Source organism: Heterodontus francisci, chromosome 20 (genome assembly GCF_036365525.1).
Source record: "Heterodontus francisci isolate sHetFra1 chromosome 20, sHetFra1.hap1, whole genome shotgun sequence".
Lineage (NCBI taxonomy): Eukaryota > Metazoa > Chordata > Chondrichthyes > Heterodontiformes > Heterodontidae > Heterodontus > Heterodontus francisci.
In genome coordinates, this window is record NC_090390.1 from 50,992,154 (window position 1) to 51,010,233 (window position 18,080).

Consider the following 18,080-nt stretch of genomic DNA (forward strand, 5'->3'; position numbering starts at 1 on the left):
CACATACTGAGCCCATTACACACTTAATTAAGTTTCATGTTTTTAGTGAAACCATCACCATAATGGCAACAGTTTTCATAAGCTTAGAAAATAATTTGATACCTTGAGTTAAAATATTACCTTAAGGAGTTTTGCATTAAGCAGTAACGTGTAGGCAGCTTCAGTGTAGTTATCACACTCTTTATGCAGGTCACAAAGCTTGTATAGGTACCTAAGGAAACAACATTTTCAATTTTGAAAATATATTGAATATGAAACACTTGAGTGTTTTGAAGAAAATCCTGATGTATCAAATAAAACAGCTATTCTTGAGTAGAGGTTGAACAAATCTACATTTCTAAGTATTATAACATGAGTGATTTAATTAGCCCAGGGACCCCCTAGGTTTGGGAGTACTCATTATCCAGTGACCCCTGCTGAAGTGTGCTTGTAAGAACTTCAAGTGAATACAAGATCAGATAAGACCTTCTGACAACATTCAATATCAAGGCACACAGATGATTAGTAACCATAGGGTCATGCATTGGAGGATGTCCACCATCTGTAGAATTGTACCCCAAAGAGTCAAAGTTTTCAGGAGAGGAGGCAAGGGGGAAAATGGAAGAGAAAAGCACTGAGAGGTTTGAGTTAATTAAGGATAGCCAGCACAGATTTGTAAAAGTCAGATCATGCTTGACTAATCTACTTGAATTTTTTGATGAAGTAACAGAGAAAGTTGATGAAGGGAATGCAGTGGATGTTGTCTATATGAATTTTAAGAAATTGTTTGATAAAAAGCTGGTTAACAAAATTGAGTCTCATGGAATAAGAGGGTTAGTATCCAATTGGATAAAAAATTGTCTTAAGGACAGCGAGTCATGGTAAATGGTTGTTTTTTCAGACTGGAGGATGGTAGACAGCGGTGTTCCCCAAGGGTCAGTGCTAGGACCACTACTTATTTTCATATATATAAATGACTTGGATGTGGGAATAGAGTAGAATTTCAAAATTTGCCAATGATACCAAACCTGGAGGAGTGGTGAACAGTGAGGATAATACGAACTGCCTGCAACAGAGCATAGATAGACTAGCAGAATGGACAGACAAGTGGCAGATGGAATTTAACACAGAGAACTGTGAGATGATGCATTTTGGCAGAAGGGATAGGGTGTGGCAATATAGACATAATGGCATAATTCTATAGATTGTGCAGGAACAGAGTGACCTGGGGGTGCATGTGCATCGATCTTTGAAGGTGGAAGGACGTATTGAGACAGTGGTTAGGAAAGCATATGGGATCTTGGGCTTCATAAATAGATGCATTGAGTACAAAAGCAGGGAAGTTATGCTGAACCTTTATAAAGCTCTGGTTAAGTCTCAACTCGAGTTTTGCATCCAATTCTAGTCACCACACTTTAGGAATGGTGTGAGGGACCCTGAGAGGGTGCAGAGGAGATTTACCAGAATGGTTTCAGGATGGGGGATTTTAGTAACGAGGTTAGGTTGGAAAAGCTGGTGTTGTTCTCCCTGCAGCAAAGGAAATTGACGGGAGATTTGATGGAGGTGTACAAAATTATGACAGGCTTAGACAAGTTAGACAAGGAAAAACTGTTCCCATTAACTGATGGTACAAGGACTAGAGGGCACAGATTGAAGATTTTGTGCAAGAGATGCAGAGGGACTGTGAGCGAAAACTTTACATTAGGGTGGTGGAAGCGGAGATATTCAATGATTTTAAAAGGCAATTGGATGGACACTCAACAAACTTGCAGGGCTAAGGGGGATCCAGCGGGGGAGTGGGACTGACTGGACTACTCTGCGGAGAGTTGGCATGGACTCGACAGGCCGAATGGCCTCCTATGCCATAAATAACTATGATACAGAGCAGTAGTAACACTTGAACATATCGTACTGGTACTTAATGGATCTAAGGTGTCCTCATTGTGCAATTATGGTACCGACGGCTAGATATCTACTGAAGAAAGGTCAGCAGGTCAGTGAAGCAATTGCTTTGCATGCCAGTCCCTGGTGGCCTGAGAGCTGATTTAAATTTGACTTTGAACCTTATTTACATTAAGCAGGCAAGCTGTGGCCACCAACTGAGAGACCCAATGCAGCTCACCAGTTGGGTCCCAAACAATTCCACACAGCTCTTATTTCTTACTTATATGTTGAAAATGAATAATTTGGTAACAACTCCAAGTTTAACTGTACTGTAAAAGTTTTTGCATACCGGATGTACATTTCTTCTCTCTCAATTTCTTTGTAGAAGTTCTGAAATACAGATCAGAAAATATTTTTCTTCCAATTTTGAAACAGGAATGGGCCTTTCAAATAACAAGCACCTTAAGCAGAGAGAACATTTTTTACTTCAAGACAATAGCTTAAAAATTCCAGAAGCCCTGCTCCACTGGCAGGAGTACAACATTAGCAGGGCTTCAACCTGCTTGTTTGCACTCATCCTGACTCTGCCCAAATCCTAGAAATGGGGTCAACTGCATAATAGCTGTTCAAAGCACAACTGCTCCATCGGGGCAGTGGAATTTCAAAGCAGCATATTGTCAGCAGTATATTAGGGCAGCAGATGAGATCAGTCGAATTGTGAATACACAGAAATCCCCTAAGGGCAAGTGAACACTCAGTTTGACTCCTATTGGGATACACCTTGTTTATGGTTATCATACGGCAAGCATGTCGTCTTCATTTCTATGTCCAAAATGGCCCAGAATTTCACTGTTCATTTTTGCAAAATTAGTTCTTTAATCTGATGGGTGTCAAATTGGATTTTCACAAAAGCATATCTTTCACATTGTGAATCTCTAACGTGCCCATTATACTACTGTAACAAGTGCAGTATTGATTCGATGTGGTGTGAACACGCAGTTATGGCTAAACTACCCACTTGCAGTGCTGTTGAGAGAGCAGGCAGAGCTCTGGAGATGCACATTCAAATGCAAGTGCAGATTATCAGCCTCCGATTGCCAGTGAAATTACACATGATTCAAAAGTCAGGATAGTTAGCTCTTTTCAATTACTTGAACTTAGGTGGTGGTGAAGCAAGCTTTTGGAATCGAAAAAAAATTAGGAGAGCAAGTCTGTCTTGCATGTGGCTACAAACACCAAACCTCCAATTCTTGAAAAATCAATTGGTGCAATGCAAAAGATCGAAATGCACCATCAGAGCCAGGCCAATCAGGAAAGTTAGGAAATATTTCTTCACACAATGGGCAGTAGAAGTGTGAAACGCTCTCCCACAAAAGCGGTGGATACGAACTCAATTCATCATTTTAAATTTGAGATCAGTAGATTTTTGCTAGTCAGGGGCACAAAGGGACATGGAGTTAAGGTAGGTGAATGGCTGGAGTTAGGATCAGCCATGATCTCACTGAATGGCAGAACAGGCTTGAGGGGTTGAATGGCCTACTCCTATTCCTATGTTGACACGAGCAGTATGTTCAGGCATTACATTATCTGTAGCCATCTCAGAAAGGTACAAGTGTAGGTGCCCGATTGCTGCCCAACTCTCCAAGCACTTGTGCCTAGAACATATAAGAGTTCAGTGACATTCAAGTGCCTAGAACATATAAGAGTTCAGTGACATTAAATGACAAATGTGCTTAACTGTTCAGCTGTATTAATCAAGCTCAATGGCCCATACAGGAACCATCTAACCAGCTACTTCTGGTTTATCTCTTGTATTTCTAAAGTTGTATATATTTACTGCTTTTTTAGCTTGAACAAGGAATTATTCAACAATATGATTCTTTAAAGACTACTACAATCTCAAGTAGACTGGTAAGCTTTTTTCCTATGCGTGCACAACTTATTATTACAACTGATGGAAAATTGCATCAGACATTTTCCTACGGAAATTTTACTTAATGTTTTACATTTCATAGGAACAAGTTTTTAGCTGTGAACAGGCACCGTCTCACTATAATATTTACCATTATAGGCCGTAAGAGGTGTAAGGGAGGGGTAGCACATCCCACAGGTGGGCTCACGGCACTCTTTGGAGTGGCTCATCCTGTATTGGTCCTCGCCTTTACCTAGCTCTCACCCATGGTTCCAAGCAGCTGTTAGCATGTCAGGTTTGTCTATCCTGGCTTGCAAAGACTAATTCTGGCAGATTGGGCGGATGAGACCAATCTAAGGTCCAGAAGCCTTGAAGGCAGTTCAGCACCCACTGCATCCTGATGCATCTCCAGCTGTCGACAGGAACATAAGAAATAGGAGCAGCAATAGGCTATTCAGCCCCTTGAGGCTGCTCCGCCATTCCACTAGATCATGGCTGACCTTCTACCTCACCACCATTTTCCCGCTCTATCCCCATATCCCTTGATATTTTTAATATCCAGACTCATCTTGTCACTGGACCAAGAGAGGTCAGGACAAGAGAGTGAGGCTGACAGTGCACAACTCTCCCTCATTAAAATCCAATTCATGCGCAAGTCATGTTTATCATTTTTTTTCATCTGTCACCCGTTATCCATCTGTCACAAGTCCTGTGGCAATGGGCGAGCAATGTAATAGCAGGTGTTGATTTACTGGGAACTACAGCCACGAACCTGCACACAGGCAACTCAGGCCATAGGGTTGTTTTTCACTAGAAGGAAGCAGTAGTGGAACTCGGCAGCCCCTTGAGCGACTGAGCAGCCCTTTTTAGGACCACACTATTCACCTCATAAGAATGAGGAAGTGGCTAGAAAAGATGCCCTAAACATTATCTGCTTCACCTACCCTGGCCAGCAGGGCGCAGCTGGCAAAGATCCCATCAACATAGTCGTACTCAATCTCAAAAAAGAGAGTAAGAGGGACACCAGTCACCATTGGCACATTGGAACCTGTGCACCCTCATGGACAATGCCACAGCCAACAGACCTGCGAGAAGAACTGCTCGTCAGCAGAGTTATTTTTTAGAGATACAGCACTGAAACAGGCCCTTCGGCCCACCGAGTCTGTGCCGACCATCAACCACCCATTTATACTAATCCTACACTAATTCCATATTCCTACCACATCCCCACCTGTCCCTATATTTCCCTACCACCTACCTATACTAGGGGCAATTTATGATGGCCAATTTACCTATCAACCTGCAAATCTTTGGTATGTGGGAGGAAACCGGAGCATCCGGAGAAAACCCACGCAGACACAGGGAGAACTTGCAAACTCCACACAGGCAGTACCCAGAATTGAACCCGGGTCGCTGGAGCTGTGAGGCTGCAGTGATAACCACTGCGCCACTGTGCCAGAGTTGGCTGGATACAATGTCCAGATCGCTGCCCTCAGTGAGACTTGTTTACCTGAGGAGGTTCAGCTCAAGGAAATCGGCGCAGGTTACAAATTCTTTTGGAGTGGCCGTGGAAAAGAAGAACAGCGCCAAGCTGAAGCTGGTGGAGGCTTTGCTGTAATGAACTATCTCGTCAGTAAGTTAACTTGCCTTCCCAAAAGTGTTAATGATCAGCTGATGGTGCTTAAACTCCCCCTGCACGGCAACAGACAAGCAACTCTCATCAGTGCATACGCCCTTACCATGACCAACCCTGATGAAGTCAATGATAAATTTTATGATGACCTCCACTCCTTGATTTCTGTTGTGCCAAAGCAGACAAGCTAATCATTCTTGCTGACTTCAACGCAAAGGTTGATGCAAATCACCAGGCATGGGAAGGGGTCATCGGAACAAATGGGTTGGCAATTGTAACAGCAATGGTCTCCTCTTGCTGAAGATGAGTGCCGAGTTCAAGCTCTTAATCACCAACAGTTTCCACCTCCCTAACTGGAACAAGACGCCTTGGATGCAACCCCCCCGCCCCCCGTTCCATACTTTAGTTTAGAGATACAGCACTGAAACAGGCCCTTCGGCCCACCGAGTCTGTGCCGACCATCAACCACCCATTTATACTAATCCCACACTAATCCCATATTCCTACCATATCCCCACCTGTCCCTATATTTCCCTACCACCTACCTATACTAGGGGCAATTTATAATGGCCAATTTACCTACCAACCTGCAAGTCTTTTGGCTTGTGGGAGGAAAACGGAGCACCCGGAGAAAACCCACGCAGACACAGGGAGAACTTGCAAACTCTACACAGGCAGTACCCAGAATTGAACCCGGGTCGCTGGAGCTGTGAGGCTGCGGTGCTAACCACTGTGCCGCCCATAAACAGAACTAACAATGAAGAAAATCCACCATGAAGTATAATCCAAAAGGTCACTGACCCGAAACGTCAACTCCGCTTCTCCCTCCACAGACGCCGCAGACCCGCTGAGTGAACATTAGCATCTAATCGATTATATCATCACCAGGCAGAGGGATAGACGAGACATGCGTGCAACGAAAGCCATATGCGGTGCTGACTGCAGGACTGACCACCGTCGTATCATCTCAAAGTTAAACATGAAGGTCTATCACCCTAGACACCCCGTGGCATGAAGTCCCAGAAGCGTCTCAAGGCTCAAACAGGCAGGAGTGAAGGAATCTCTCTCAGAGAAACTCGAGAGTCGCCGGTGTACAGCGAAAATGGACACACTGCATCGAGGATGACTGGGCGATCTTCAGGGGTATACTCCACTGCTCTAGCAGTCCTCGGCCATACCTTTCGTAAGCATCAAGACTGATTCATTGAAAACAATGAGGTGATCCAGAAACTACTGGAGGAGAAACATAATCTCTGTAGGACTTACCTCAATGACAAGTCATCACTATCCAAGCATGATGCCTACCGTAACATCTGCAGGACTGTCCAATGCAAGCTCAGAGATAAAATACATGTGGCTGAATCAGAAAGCAGACGACCTCCAGTCATTTGCCGACCACAAAGACTGGAAGAGATTCTACAATGCTCTGAAATCTGTCTACAGACACCAGTCTACTGGTTCATTACCGATCCTCTTCGCTGATGTGTCAACACTGCTCACAGAAAAAGTCCAAATTCTAGAAAGATGGGCAAAGCATTTTAACCATATCCTCAATCAGCCTTCATCCATCAATGAAGAAGCAATCGACCCTCTTATGCTGTTAGAAATGACAAAAGCTATGAAACTCCTGTCTCGTAGCAAAGCTCCAGGAGTTGATGCTATCCCAGTTGAAGTCTACAAGGCTCAATGCCTGGTCAAGAAGTTACTGAACTCCTTCAGTCTATGTGGGAGCAAGGAATCATCCAGCAAGTATACAAGGATGCCTCCATAGGCCACCTGTACAAACAGAAAGGAACTCGCCAATCTTGCAATAATCACAGAAGAATTTCACTGCACTCCATTGCCGGCAAAATTTGCGCCAGAATCCTTCTGAACTGCTTAGTGCAACATCGAGTGGGATCTGTTGCCAGAGAGTCAGTGCAGTTTCAGAACAGGTCAAGAAACCACAAATATGGTGTTTACAGTTAGACAGCTCCAGGAGAAATGCCAAGTACAGAACATGGACCTTTATACATTTGTTGACCTGACCAAGGCCTTCGACACAGTCAGTCGTGATGGCCTTTAAAAGGTAATGGAGAAATTAGCTGTCCTGAGAAATTCATCACTATGACTAGACAGTTCCATGACAGTATGCTCACACATGTCCTGGATGATGGTGGGTCTTCTAACCCATTCCCAGTTACTAATGGAGTTAAGCAGGGCTGTGTCCTAGCACCAACCCTCTTAAGCATGTTTTTCTCTGCCATGCTCTCTGATGCCTTCCATAATGAGGAGCCTGGCATTGAAGCTGCTGAATCTGAGACAACTCCGGGCAAAATCCAAGGTCTCCAAGGACATACTGTGCGATTTCCTGTTAGCCGATGACTGTGCACAGGTTGCCGGTTCAGAGCTGGACATGCAATGCAGCATGGACTTGTTCTCCAATGCATGTGACACCTTTGGTCTTACGATCAACACAAAGAAAACTGAAGTAATGTACCAGCCTGGCCCAGGAAAGCTCTATCTCGAGCCCAAAGTTTCAGTCTATGACAAGAACCTGTCAGCAGCGGTTAAGTTCACATACCTTGGCAGCACACACTCTCGAGCTGTCTCTATCAATGATGAGACACATGCAAGAATTGCCAAAGCAATTTGGCAGACTTCAAACATCAGTCTGGGAATGAAGAGGAGTAAGTCTGCCTACCAAACTGAAAGTCCAGAAAACAGCCCTGCCCACTCTACTTTACACATGCAAGACCTGGACTGCGTACCAGCGTCATACTAAGAGGCTCAACCACTTTCACTTGAGTTGCCTTTGGAAGCTTTTGAAGGTCGGATAGCAGGACAAAATACCAGATACTGAGGTGTTCACCTGAATTGGCATGCCAAGCATCCACACCATATTGAGACAGTCACAACTCAGTTGAGCTGGTAGCTAGAATGCCTGACACTTGCTTAACAAAATGAATCTTCCAGGACAGCTTGAGTCTGGGGTGCGCTCTCATGGCAGTCAAAGGAAGCGCTACAAGGACATGCTGAAGGCTTCGCTGAGGAGATTTGATATCGACCCCGAGTCCTGGGACAAGTTCACCCAAGATTGCTGCACCTGGCAGGACCAAATATAAAAGGGTCTGGCCTTTTTCAAAAGCAAGCGCATATAACAGGCAGAGAGAAAACTTAGGGAATCCCAAGCCAGCAGCTCGTCCAAAACTCAACCCTAGGGTAACCTGCCCTATTTGCAGCAGAATCTTCTGGGCGCAGATCAGCTTTAGCAATCACCTATGTATCCACCGGAACCCTACCAAACACCCCAGATGATGGGCATGCTCTTCTTCGCCTCGAATGACAAACAACAACCATTATGGCACTATGGAAAAAATTGAGAAACATATGGCCACATAAACCGTTAAGAAAGCTCCAGGATTAATGGGCCCACCTGATAAACATGTCACTTTATTTGCCTGCCTTTATTTTAGTATACTGCCTTCAGTATCTGTTTAAGAGTTAGAATATAATATAACTATGTATTAGAGCATCCCTTTTATGACGATCCCACAAATCTATATACGATTAACAGCCTTTCTTCCTAGAGTCAAAGTCATACAGCATAGAAACGGCTCACCGCTTCCATGCCGACCACAATGCCGATCTATACTAATCCCACCTGCCTGCATTAATTCCATATCCCTCTATGCCTTGCTCATTCAAGTACCTGTCCAGATGCCTCTTAAATGTCGCTACTGTTCCTGTCTCCAACACCTCCACTGGCAGCTCATTCCAGATACCCACTATTCTTTGTGTGAAAAATTTACCCCTTTGATCCCCTTTAAACCTCCTCCCTCTCACCTTAAATCTATGCCCTCTAGTTTTAGTCACCCCTACCATGGGTAACAGACTCTGGCTATCTAACCTATCTATGCCTCTCATAATTTTATATACCTCTATCATGACCCCTCTCAGCCTCCTTCACTCCAGGGAAAACAGACCCAGCTTATCCAATCTCTCTTTATAACTCAAGCCCTCCAAACCAGGCAACATCCTTGTGAATTTTTTCTGCACCCTCTCTAGCTTAATCACATCTTTCCTGTAGTGCGGCGACTAGAACAGCACTCCAAATGCGGCCTAACCAACGTTATGTACAACTGTAACATGACGTCCCAACTCTTGTACTCAATGCCTCGGCCGATGAAGGCAAGTATGCCATACGCCTTCCTGTTCTATTAATTTCCCATTTATTATAATTTTTTTAAATTATGGCACTCTACACGCAAAGTGGTATTTAATTGATTTTCCATTTATAAACTATACCAGAAACTTTTATTTGATGTAAAAGATACATCTTTTAATAATTAAGAGCACAGTTTTGATATTTGATCTATATTTTGCAATACATTAACTTACTCATACTTTGCCCTCAAAATATGTATTTTCTTTAAAATGTTATTATGACATTACTTTCTGCTTTCATTAAAGGCCGTCTAAATCAATTTCATCATCTTGGGCTGATCGTCCTATTTCAAATAACATGTTACAAATATAACCTGAGTCCAAGTTGAGGTGCCTTTAATAGATAACTGCACCAACACCTGTAACTATGGGAATAAGTACTCAGACCAATAGAGTGAGTAAATTCAACAATCTCAGCAGAAGCTGCATTGGAAGTGAGCATGAGTTAAAGATAGGGCTTCAAAATGATCAAATTTAAGCACAGATCCCCAGAGGAAGCAATACAATCACTGAATTTCTCCACAGAGTATTATATGTTGAACAGTAGTGTGTACTATTTTCTGCTTCAGCCCTATGTCTACAAGTAAAAACGAGGAATTCTGATCACCACAGGCATCTGCCATTCACCCTCTCTTCTTGCTCTATGATTGGCATGAAGGCATTTTGGGGCAATAAATGAAAAGTACTAATGTAACTGTGTAAACTATACATTCCTGAAGTTGACCACCATCATAAAAGCATTCACAGTAAGCCCTTACCAGTACATTAACTGTACAGCTCATACGGTTTTCTTTGTTTTCATCATGCATAATTGTTCTGTAATCCAAAAGCCTCTCCATAAGCCTGACAACCAGCATGACAAAGTTCTCTCCATTCTTAGCAAGATACTTGTGCTTTCTACAGTGCTCCAGGAGGCTGGATAAAGTAGTAAATAGCAGATTAATTTCATGCTTAGGGAAAAAATTGAGGTCAAATTTAAAGTATTAGGATGCTATATATTATTCACACATTTTCATAATAACAAAGTCAAAATGGCCTGCAGTATAATTATTATGTGATTTGTCTCTGTTACAGGATAATTTCTTCTCATTAATTGACACTTACATCTTCTCAAACAGCACTTTGTATTGCTCATCCCCTCTGCCTCCTTCCACTTCATGATCAAGCTTGGTGATGATCTCATTTTCAAACTATAATTAAACAGTGAGTGCAAATAATAACCAACACAGCATGCTATTAGTTCATTGCAAATATTTCATTGATTACTAGAACTTCTATGATTTATATACTGAGAACAGATGCATAAAATAACTAATCACTTCTATCTTGCTTCATTGACCTTAAGCGCAATGCATTTCAAAATGATCCATCGTCAATTGTAGTGCATCTGCAGACATTGGCAGGAACACACAGCATATCTATGAACACCTTTCCAGCCCAAGCGTAACCTGCTGCTAGCTCTTTGAAGAATGGATTACTCGTCTTGCTCAAATAAAGCTATGCTTAACCAGTATGAATGCATGAATAGGGCTGATCTTGGATAACAATTTTGAAATTGCAATATGAATTCAGTCATTCAACTTTTGTAAATAAACAGGATAGAGAAAATGCATATTTTCCACAAAAAAAAAACTCCACAACCAAAGAAAATGAAAGTAACAGAAGCTACTTTGCAAGGATCACTATTTCTCTACTCCACTGCCTCATTAACCAATTCTAGTACAAATTTGGCCAATTGCACTTCGAACTCCTGTCATCAGGATGGATTAATGTCCGATTATAGAAAGCAACCTTGGATAACCTGCCTCAAGCATAGTTTTGTTAATCTTCCTGTTTATCTGAGACAAGCAGGAGACCAGGGATATGCCATAAAAATAGCTGGTGCAGAGCACTATTGGCTGTTATATTCATGGGATATATGGCTTCTATGGCTTAAACAGTATGCTAATCTGCATCTCACCTATATTTGATGATAACTTTCACTTTTTATTTCCTAAATGTCTATCCCTCTCTTAGGGATATTGTTGACTTGGAAGCAATCATTGTTGAACAAATATATCAAACAATAAATAGCAAAAGATATTCTTTTGGAATCCAATAATTGCTTAATAAAGAACTTTAATTTTACAAACTTCCCCTCTTCCTGCTGAAATGGTGGCTATTACATCTTAAGAGGTAATCAGACAATTGGACATGGGAAAAAGACTAATTTGCAGGATTATGGGGAAAGAACCTGGGGTGTGGGACTAAATTGGACAGCTCCTTCAAACTGCCAGCACAAGCATGATTGGACGAATGGCCTCCTTCTTTGGTGTAAGCTATGTTTCTATGAGAATTTAGAGGAACTACCTTAGAATGTCCTTTGCTTTCTATATTTATGGGGTATTATATTGAAATATTCGCACTCTTGTTACAATTTTTTATTGGTTCTTTAGCGTGTCATTTTCACTGAGCTCTGTCCAAGGGACTGATGTAGTGGTGGTATAGTGTTAATTTCATTCCAGTATGACAAGCCAACAAAATGCCCTAGAATCCACTTTGAGTTATATCATAACATTGCAGCTCCTGAATGTCACTTTGGCTGCTAAGCATAACAAGTGGCAGCCATGTTATATTGATCCCACACATTAGGTATTTAGGCCCCTGCAAAACTTGAAACATCATTATGCTTGTATAAAACAAATGCAATGCATTACACGGTGTTTTTGTATCTGCAGGAAAAGGTGGACCACAAAACATGTGCACTTAGTACTGTTAGGTACATCAGAAGCATTTCGTGCAGGTAATCAAACATAACAGAAGCATTGCCGTCTCTTTCGCTCCAGATCCTTCTCACTGACCAGTCTCTTCTGATTAGTCATTTTTCTTGCTGATGTTCTCTGCATCTTTGTATCGATAAAGAGAAACCAAACACACAAATAATGGGAATCTGAAAGTAATGAGTAAATGGCGAAGACACATCAATCAGCATCTGTAAAAGGTAGGTTAATGTTTTGGATGTAGAACCTTCATTTATTTGGTGCTCAACTGATTTTCTTCTCTCTTCCCTGAATTCTGCCACTTTTTCTCTCAGCTCATTCAAATTTTTTTCTAACAGTCCATGCTACAATGTACGTGAGCACTACATAGTGCAATATCTGTTTCATATTACTACTTTTTAAATTCAGCTTTTTGCTCCTTTTTACTCTTTTCCATATAGCTCTCCATTTCATGGTTGCTAAATATGAAGAGTGTTTCAGAATAACACAGACTGAGATGAAAGCAATTGCTGGGAAAGCATAGAGACAATGTGTGTTTAATGCTGGCATTGTCGTGCCAAAAATAAGGCATTATTGCTGATATTGTATCATGGAATGGTTTACTTCATTCTGTCAGGTTACATAAGGGTAAAATCCAAGTTCACACTCTAAAAAAAAGCCCCAGTTTATTTTGACATAATGGTCCCAAACCAGAAACTGGGGGAGGTGGCAGTTGTTGGAGGTGGTGAGGGGGCTTAAAAATAAAGAAACGGAAAACTGAAAGCCCAATGCCAGATTGCCTTTACCATCTACCACCACGATGACTAATTCCCCTTCCCATCACCCACTATGATGTCCAATTCACTTCACCACCCCTTCTCCCCCATGATAGCCAATTCCCCTCACTAACAACCCCCCACCTCCCACCACCACCATGATGTCCCATTCCCTCACCCCCCCCCCCCCCCCCACCGCCGCTATTCCTCTGGTAATGCCCGATTCCCTTCACCCCAGTTATGTGGGTTCTCTATTCAAGTTCGCATGATTGAACTTAACAAAGAGGTTTTAAAGCCAATCAATTTTTGGTCCTATTTACCTAGATTACTGTACTAGTGAAATAAAATTTATTTATAAATCATCAGTAGCTAAACCTTTATCCTATAACCCACCTGGTAGAATGTAGCCTCGACATTATGGCCAGAGTTTTACCAGCTCTCTGGAAATGGGCTGGGAGGCAGGAAGGCTGGTAAAGTAGTGGTGGAAGGCTTTGGAAGGGAAGCCCAACACTTCCTGCTGCCGTGGAATATTTCAAAAGGTGGGAAAGCAGCAGCTTGGCCACCTGCCGACCAGAGGTGGGTGGCCAAATAAGGTAATTAGCTGGCTTATCAACGACCATTTTATGCCTCCACTGGAACTTTACCAGTGTCTGAACGTTGCCTCCATTTCATGCGGAGACTGTCAGATACATTGAAGCAGCCTCCCAGCCATTTGAAAGTAGGGAAGAAAACAGCAAATCAGAAGGGTCAAGGTAGGAAGTTTCAGAGGGCAAGTGACATAATGGCTGAAGAAGGAACCACTCACTGTAAAATGGATAAAGTGGGAAACAAAGAGCAACTGATTTGGAGAAATGGAGGGCACATGCAGGGACCAGGAAAGAGATGAGCAACAATGGGAGCAGATTTAGAACAGACCAGATTTGAAAGCAAGGACAGAATGTTAAAATCAATTTTCAGACAGCCAGTGAAACTTGGCAAACATAGGGGCAATGGAAGTGTAAGGCTTTATCTGGATGAAGACAGAAGCTGTGGTGTTCTGAATAAATTGAGGTTGTGGAGAGTGAAAATGAGTAAGCCAGCAAGGAGAGCAGTGGAGATGCCAAAATGATAAAGTCATGAATAGGAGCACTGGCAGCTGTGGTGGAGAGATAGAGATAGAGCTAAATGATACTTCATAGCTATCAAATGCTGACAGTTGTTTCAAATACTTGCATTTTATGCAAAACATAATAATCTATACATGATGTCCAACTGTGTGAACAATAAATGGACATGGTCATTATTGTTCTCAGGAATGTGTGAAGCACAACAAAGTCTTTCATAATATTCTTATACAGAATATCAGGTATTAAAAGGACTCAAAATTAAAATGTGAACTTTCCCCTTTGACTTAAGTATGTCATCTGTTGTGATACTTAAGCAAATTGACTATGAGATCCCATGTTTAAATTTCTTCTATGCCGAGTTAGTTGAACTGGGCAGTAGTTTGGCTACTATAGTTGGCCTCAGTATCAGTATGCTAGAGAGGGAAAAGAATTAGTCAGGGTTCCTGTTCATGATCACTACTCCTGCTTGAAAGTGCGAATGTGTGGATGTCAGGTGAGGACAAACTCAGGTATGGCTCTGGTGTCAACAGTTTGAAACACAATGGCTTTCATATATTAAGATGGGAAAAGTACCCAACAAAGCATATTGAACTGTATCTCAAAGAGTTTATTCCCAAATGAGAGAAGTACAAAATGCAAAACATTTAATCTAAAATATAAACAGAAAATGCTGGAAATACTCAGCAGGTCAGGCAGCGTCTGTGGAGAGAGGAACCGAGTTATCATTTCAGGGCTGTGATCCTTAGTCAAATCAGGAGAGAAAAAGGAGTAAATCATGCCAAAGCTACCAGTAAAATCTAAAATTAAATATGCAGGTGTAACTAGTAAAAAAAAACCTTTTTGCCATGTAACAGATGAGATTTAATGCAGAAAAGTGTGAAGTCATACATTTTTGTAGGAAGAATGAGGAAAGACAATATAAAATAAAGGATACAATTCTAAAGCGGATGCAGGATCTGGGAGTATAAGTACACAAATCGTTGAAGATGTCAGGGCAGGTTGAGAGCAGTTAATAAGCACACGGGATCCTGGGCTTTGTAAATAGAGGCATACAGTGCAAGAGCAAGGAAGTTATGGTGAACCTTTATAAAACACTGGTTTGGCCTCAACTGGAGTATTGTGCCAATTTTGAGCATCACACTTTAGGAAGGATGTGAAGGCATTGGATAAGGTGAAAAAAAAGATTTATGAGATTGGTTCCAGGGATGAGACTTCAGTTACATGGATAGATTGACAAACCTGGGGCTGTTCTCCTCAAAGAGAAGGTTGAGAGGAGATTTAAAGATGTGTTCAAAATCATGGCGAGTCTGGACAGAGTAGATAGGGTGAAACTGTTCCCATTGTTGGAAGGGCCGAGAACCAGAGGACACTGATTTAAGGCGATTAGGAAAAGGACCAGAGGCGACAGGAAGAATAGTTTTTTTTTTACACAGTGAGAGGTTAGGATCTGGAATGCTCTGCCTGAGTATGTGGTGGTGGCAGAGAAAAGGGAATTGAATAATTATCTGAACAGAAAAAATTTGCATGGCTACAGGGAAAAGGCAGGGGAGTGGCACCAGATGAGTAGCTCTTACACAGATCCGACATGGACGCAACAGACCAAATGGCCTCCTTCTGTACTGTAAACATTTTATGATTCTAAAAACCAAACACTAGGGATGCTGAAAATCTAAATAAAAACAGAAAATGCCGGAAATACTCAGCAGGTCAGGCAACATCTGTGGAGAGAGAAACAGAATTAATTTTACAGGTTGATGACCTTTTGTCAGCAGGTTTTAAGCAAGTACAAAGGCAGGGAAAGATGTTGGGGGGATGGGTGGAGGTGGGGAGCAGAATTAAAGGGTAAGTGGAAGGCAAGAGAGAGTAAATGACAAAAGGGATGATGGGGCAAGGCAAAAGGAGGTGATGGGACTAGTAAAGAAACAAAATATGGGTCTACAAGAAGCGTAAATGGGAATAGCAGAATTATCAACAGCTCCCATCCAAATAAATGGGGGCAGAAGTCATAATCTGAAACTGTTGAGCTTAACATGAATCCGAAAGGCTGTTAAGTACCTAATCGAAAGATGCAGTGCCTTTGCTCGTGCTTACGTTGAGTTTCATTCAAACAGCGCAGAAGACTGAGGACAAAGAGGTCAGAGTGGAAGTGGGCAGAGAATTAATGTGACAGGCAACAGGAAGCTTGAAGTCACATTCGCGGGTACTGTTTTTTTTAATTCATTCATGGGATGTGGGCGTCACTAGCTATGCCAGCATTTATTGCCTATCCCTAATTGCCCTGGAGAAGGTGGTGGTGAGCTGCCTTCTTGAACCGTTGCAGTCCATGTTGGGTAGGTACACCCACAGTGCTGTTAGGAAGGGAGTTCCAGGATTTTGACCCAGCAACAGTGAAGGAGGTGATGTTCCCATGCATCTGCTGCTCTTGTCTTTCGAGGTGGTAGAGGTCGCGGGTTTGGAAGGTACTGTCTAAGGAGCCTTGGTGCATTGCTGCAGCGCATCTTGTAGATGGTACACACTGCTGCCACTGTGCGTCGGTGGTGGAGGGAGTGAATGTTTGTAGATGGGGTGCCAATCAAGTGGGCTGCTTTGTCCTGGATGGTGTCGAGCTTCTTGAGTGTTGTTGGAGCTGCACCCATCCAGGCAAGTGGAGAGTATTCCATCGCACTCCTGACTTGTGCCTTGTAAATGGTGGACAGGCTTTGTGGAGTCAGGAGGTGAGTTACCCGCTGCAGGATTCCGAGCCTCTGACCTGCTCTTGTAGCCACGGTATTTATATGGCTACTCCAGTTCAGTTTCTGGTCAATGGTAGCCCCTAGGATGTTGATAGTGGGGGATTCAGTGATGGTAATGCTTTTGAATGCCAAGGGGAGATGGTTAGATTCTCTCTTGTTGGAGATGGTCATTGCCTGGCACTTGTGTGGCGTGAATGTTACTTGCCACTTATCAGTCCAAGCCTGGATATTGTCCAGGTCTTGCTGCATTTCTACACAGACTGCTTCAGTATTTGAGGAGTCGCGAATGGTGCTGAACATTGTGCAATCATCAGCGAACATCCCCACTTCTGACCTTATGATTGAAGGAAGGTCATTGATGAAGCAGCTGATGATGGTTGGGCCTAGGACACTACCCTAAGGAACTCCTGCAGTGATTTCCTGGAGCTCAGACGATTGACCTCCAACAACCACAGCCACCTTCCTTTGTGCTAGGTATGACACCAAACAGCAGAGAGTTTTTCCCGATTCCCATTGACCTCAGTTTTACTAGGGCTCCTTGATGCCATACTCAGTCAAATGCTGCCTTGATGTCAAGGGCAGTCACTCTCACCTCACCTCTTGAGTTCAGCTCTTTTGTCCATGTTTGAACCAAGGTTGTAATGAGGTCAGGAGCTGAGTAGCCCTGGCAGAACCCAAACTGAGCATTACTGTGCAGGTTATTGCTAAGCAAGTGTTGCTTGATGGCACTGTTGATGACACATTCCATCACTTTACTGATGATTGAGAGTAGACTGATGGGGCAGTAATTGGCCGGGTTGGACATGTCTTGCTTTTAGTGTACATGACACACCTGGGCAATTTTCCACATTGCCGGGTAGATGCCAGCGATGCAGCTATATTGGAACAGCTTGGCTAGGGGTGCGGCAAGTTCTGGAGTCAAGTCTTCAGTACTGTTGCCGGAATATTGTCAGGACCCATAGCCTTTGCAGTATCCAGTGCCTTCAGTCGTTTCTTGATATCACGCGGAGTGAATCGAATTGGCTGAAGTCTGGTATCAGTAATGCTGGGGGCTTCAGGAGGGGGCCGAGATGGTTCATCAACTCGGCACTTCTGGCTGAAGATTACTGCAAAT

General features: G+C 42.8%; 1 protein-coding gene across 2 annotated transcripts in view; it reads right to left on the reverse strand.

Annotated features, from left to right (window-relative positions):
* Window positions 1-18,080, reverse strand: part of dock1 (dedicator of cytokinesis 1) — a 744,225-nt gene that overhangs the window by 107,175 nt on the left and 618,970 nt on the right. For both annotated transcript variants that reach the window (XM_068052738.1, XM_068052739.1), the window contains exons 34-37: window positions 10,719-10,804; window positions 10,373-10,529; window positions 2,213-2,253; window positions 121-211 (exon numbers count right to left, since the gene is read on the reverse strand). In XM_068052738.1, coding sequence (XP_067908839.1) covers window positions 121-211; window positions 2,213-2,253; window positions 10,373-10,529; window positions 10,719-10,804 — 375 coding nt within the window. The remainder of the gene's footprint in view (window positions 1-120; window positions 212-2,212; window positions 2,254-10,372; window positions 10,530-10,718; window positions 10,805-18,080) is intronic.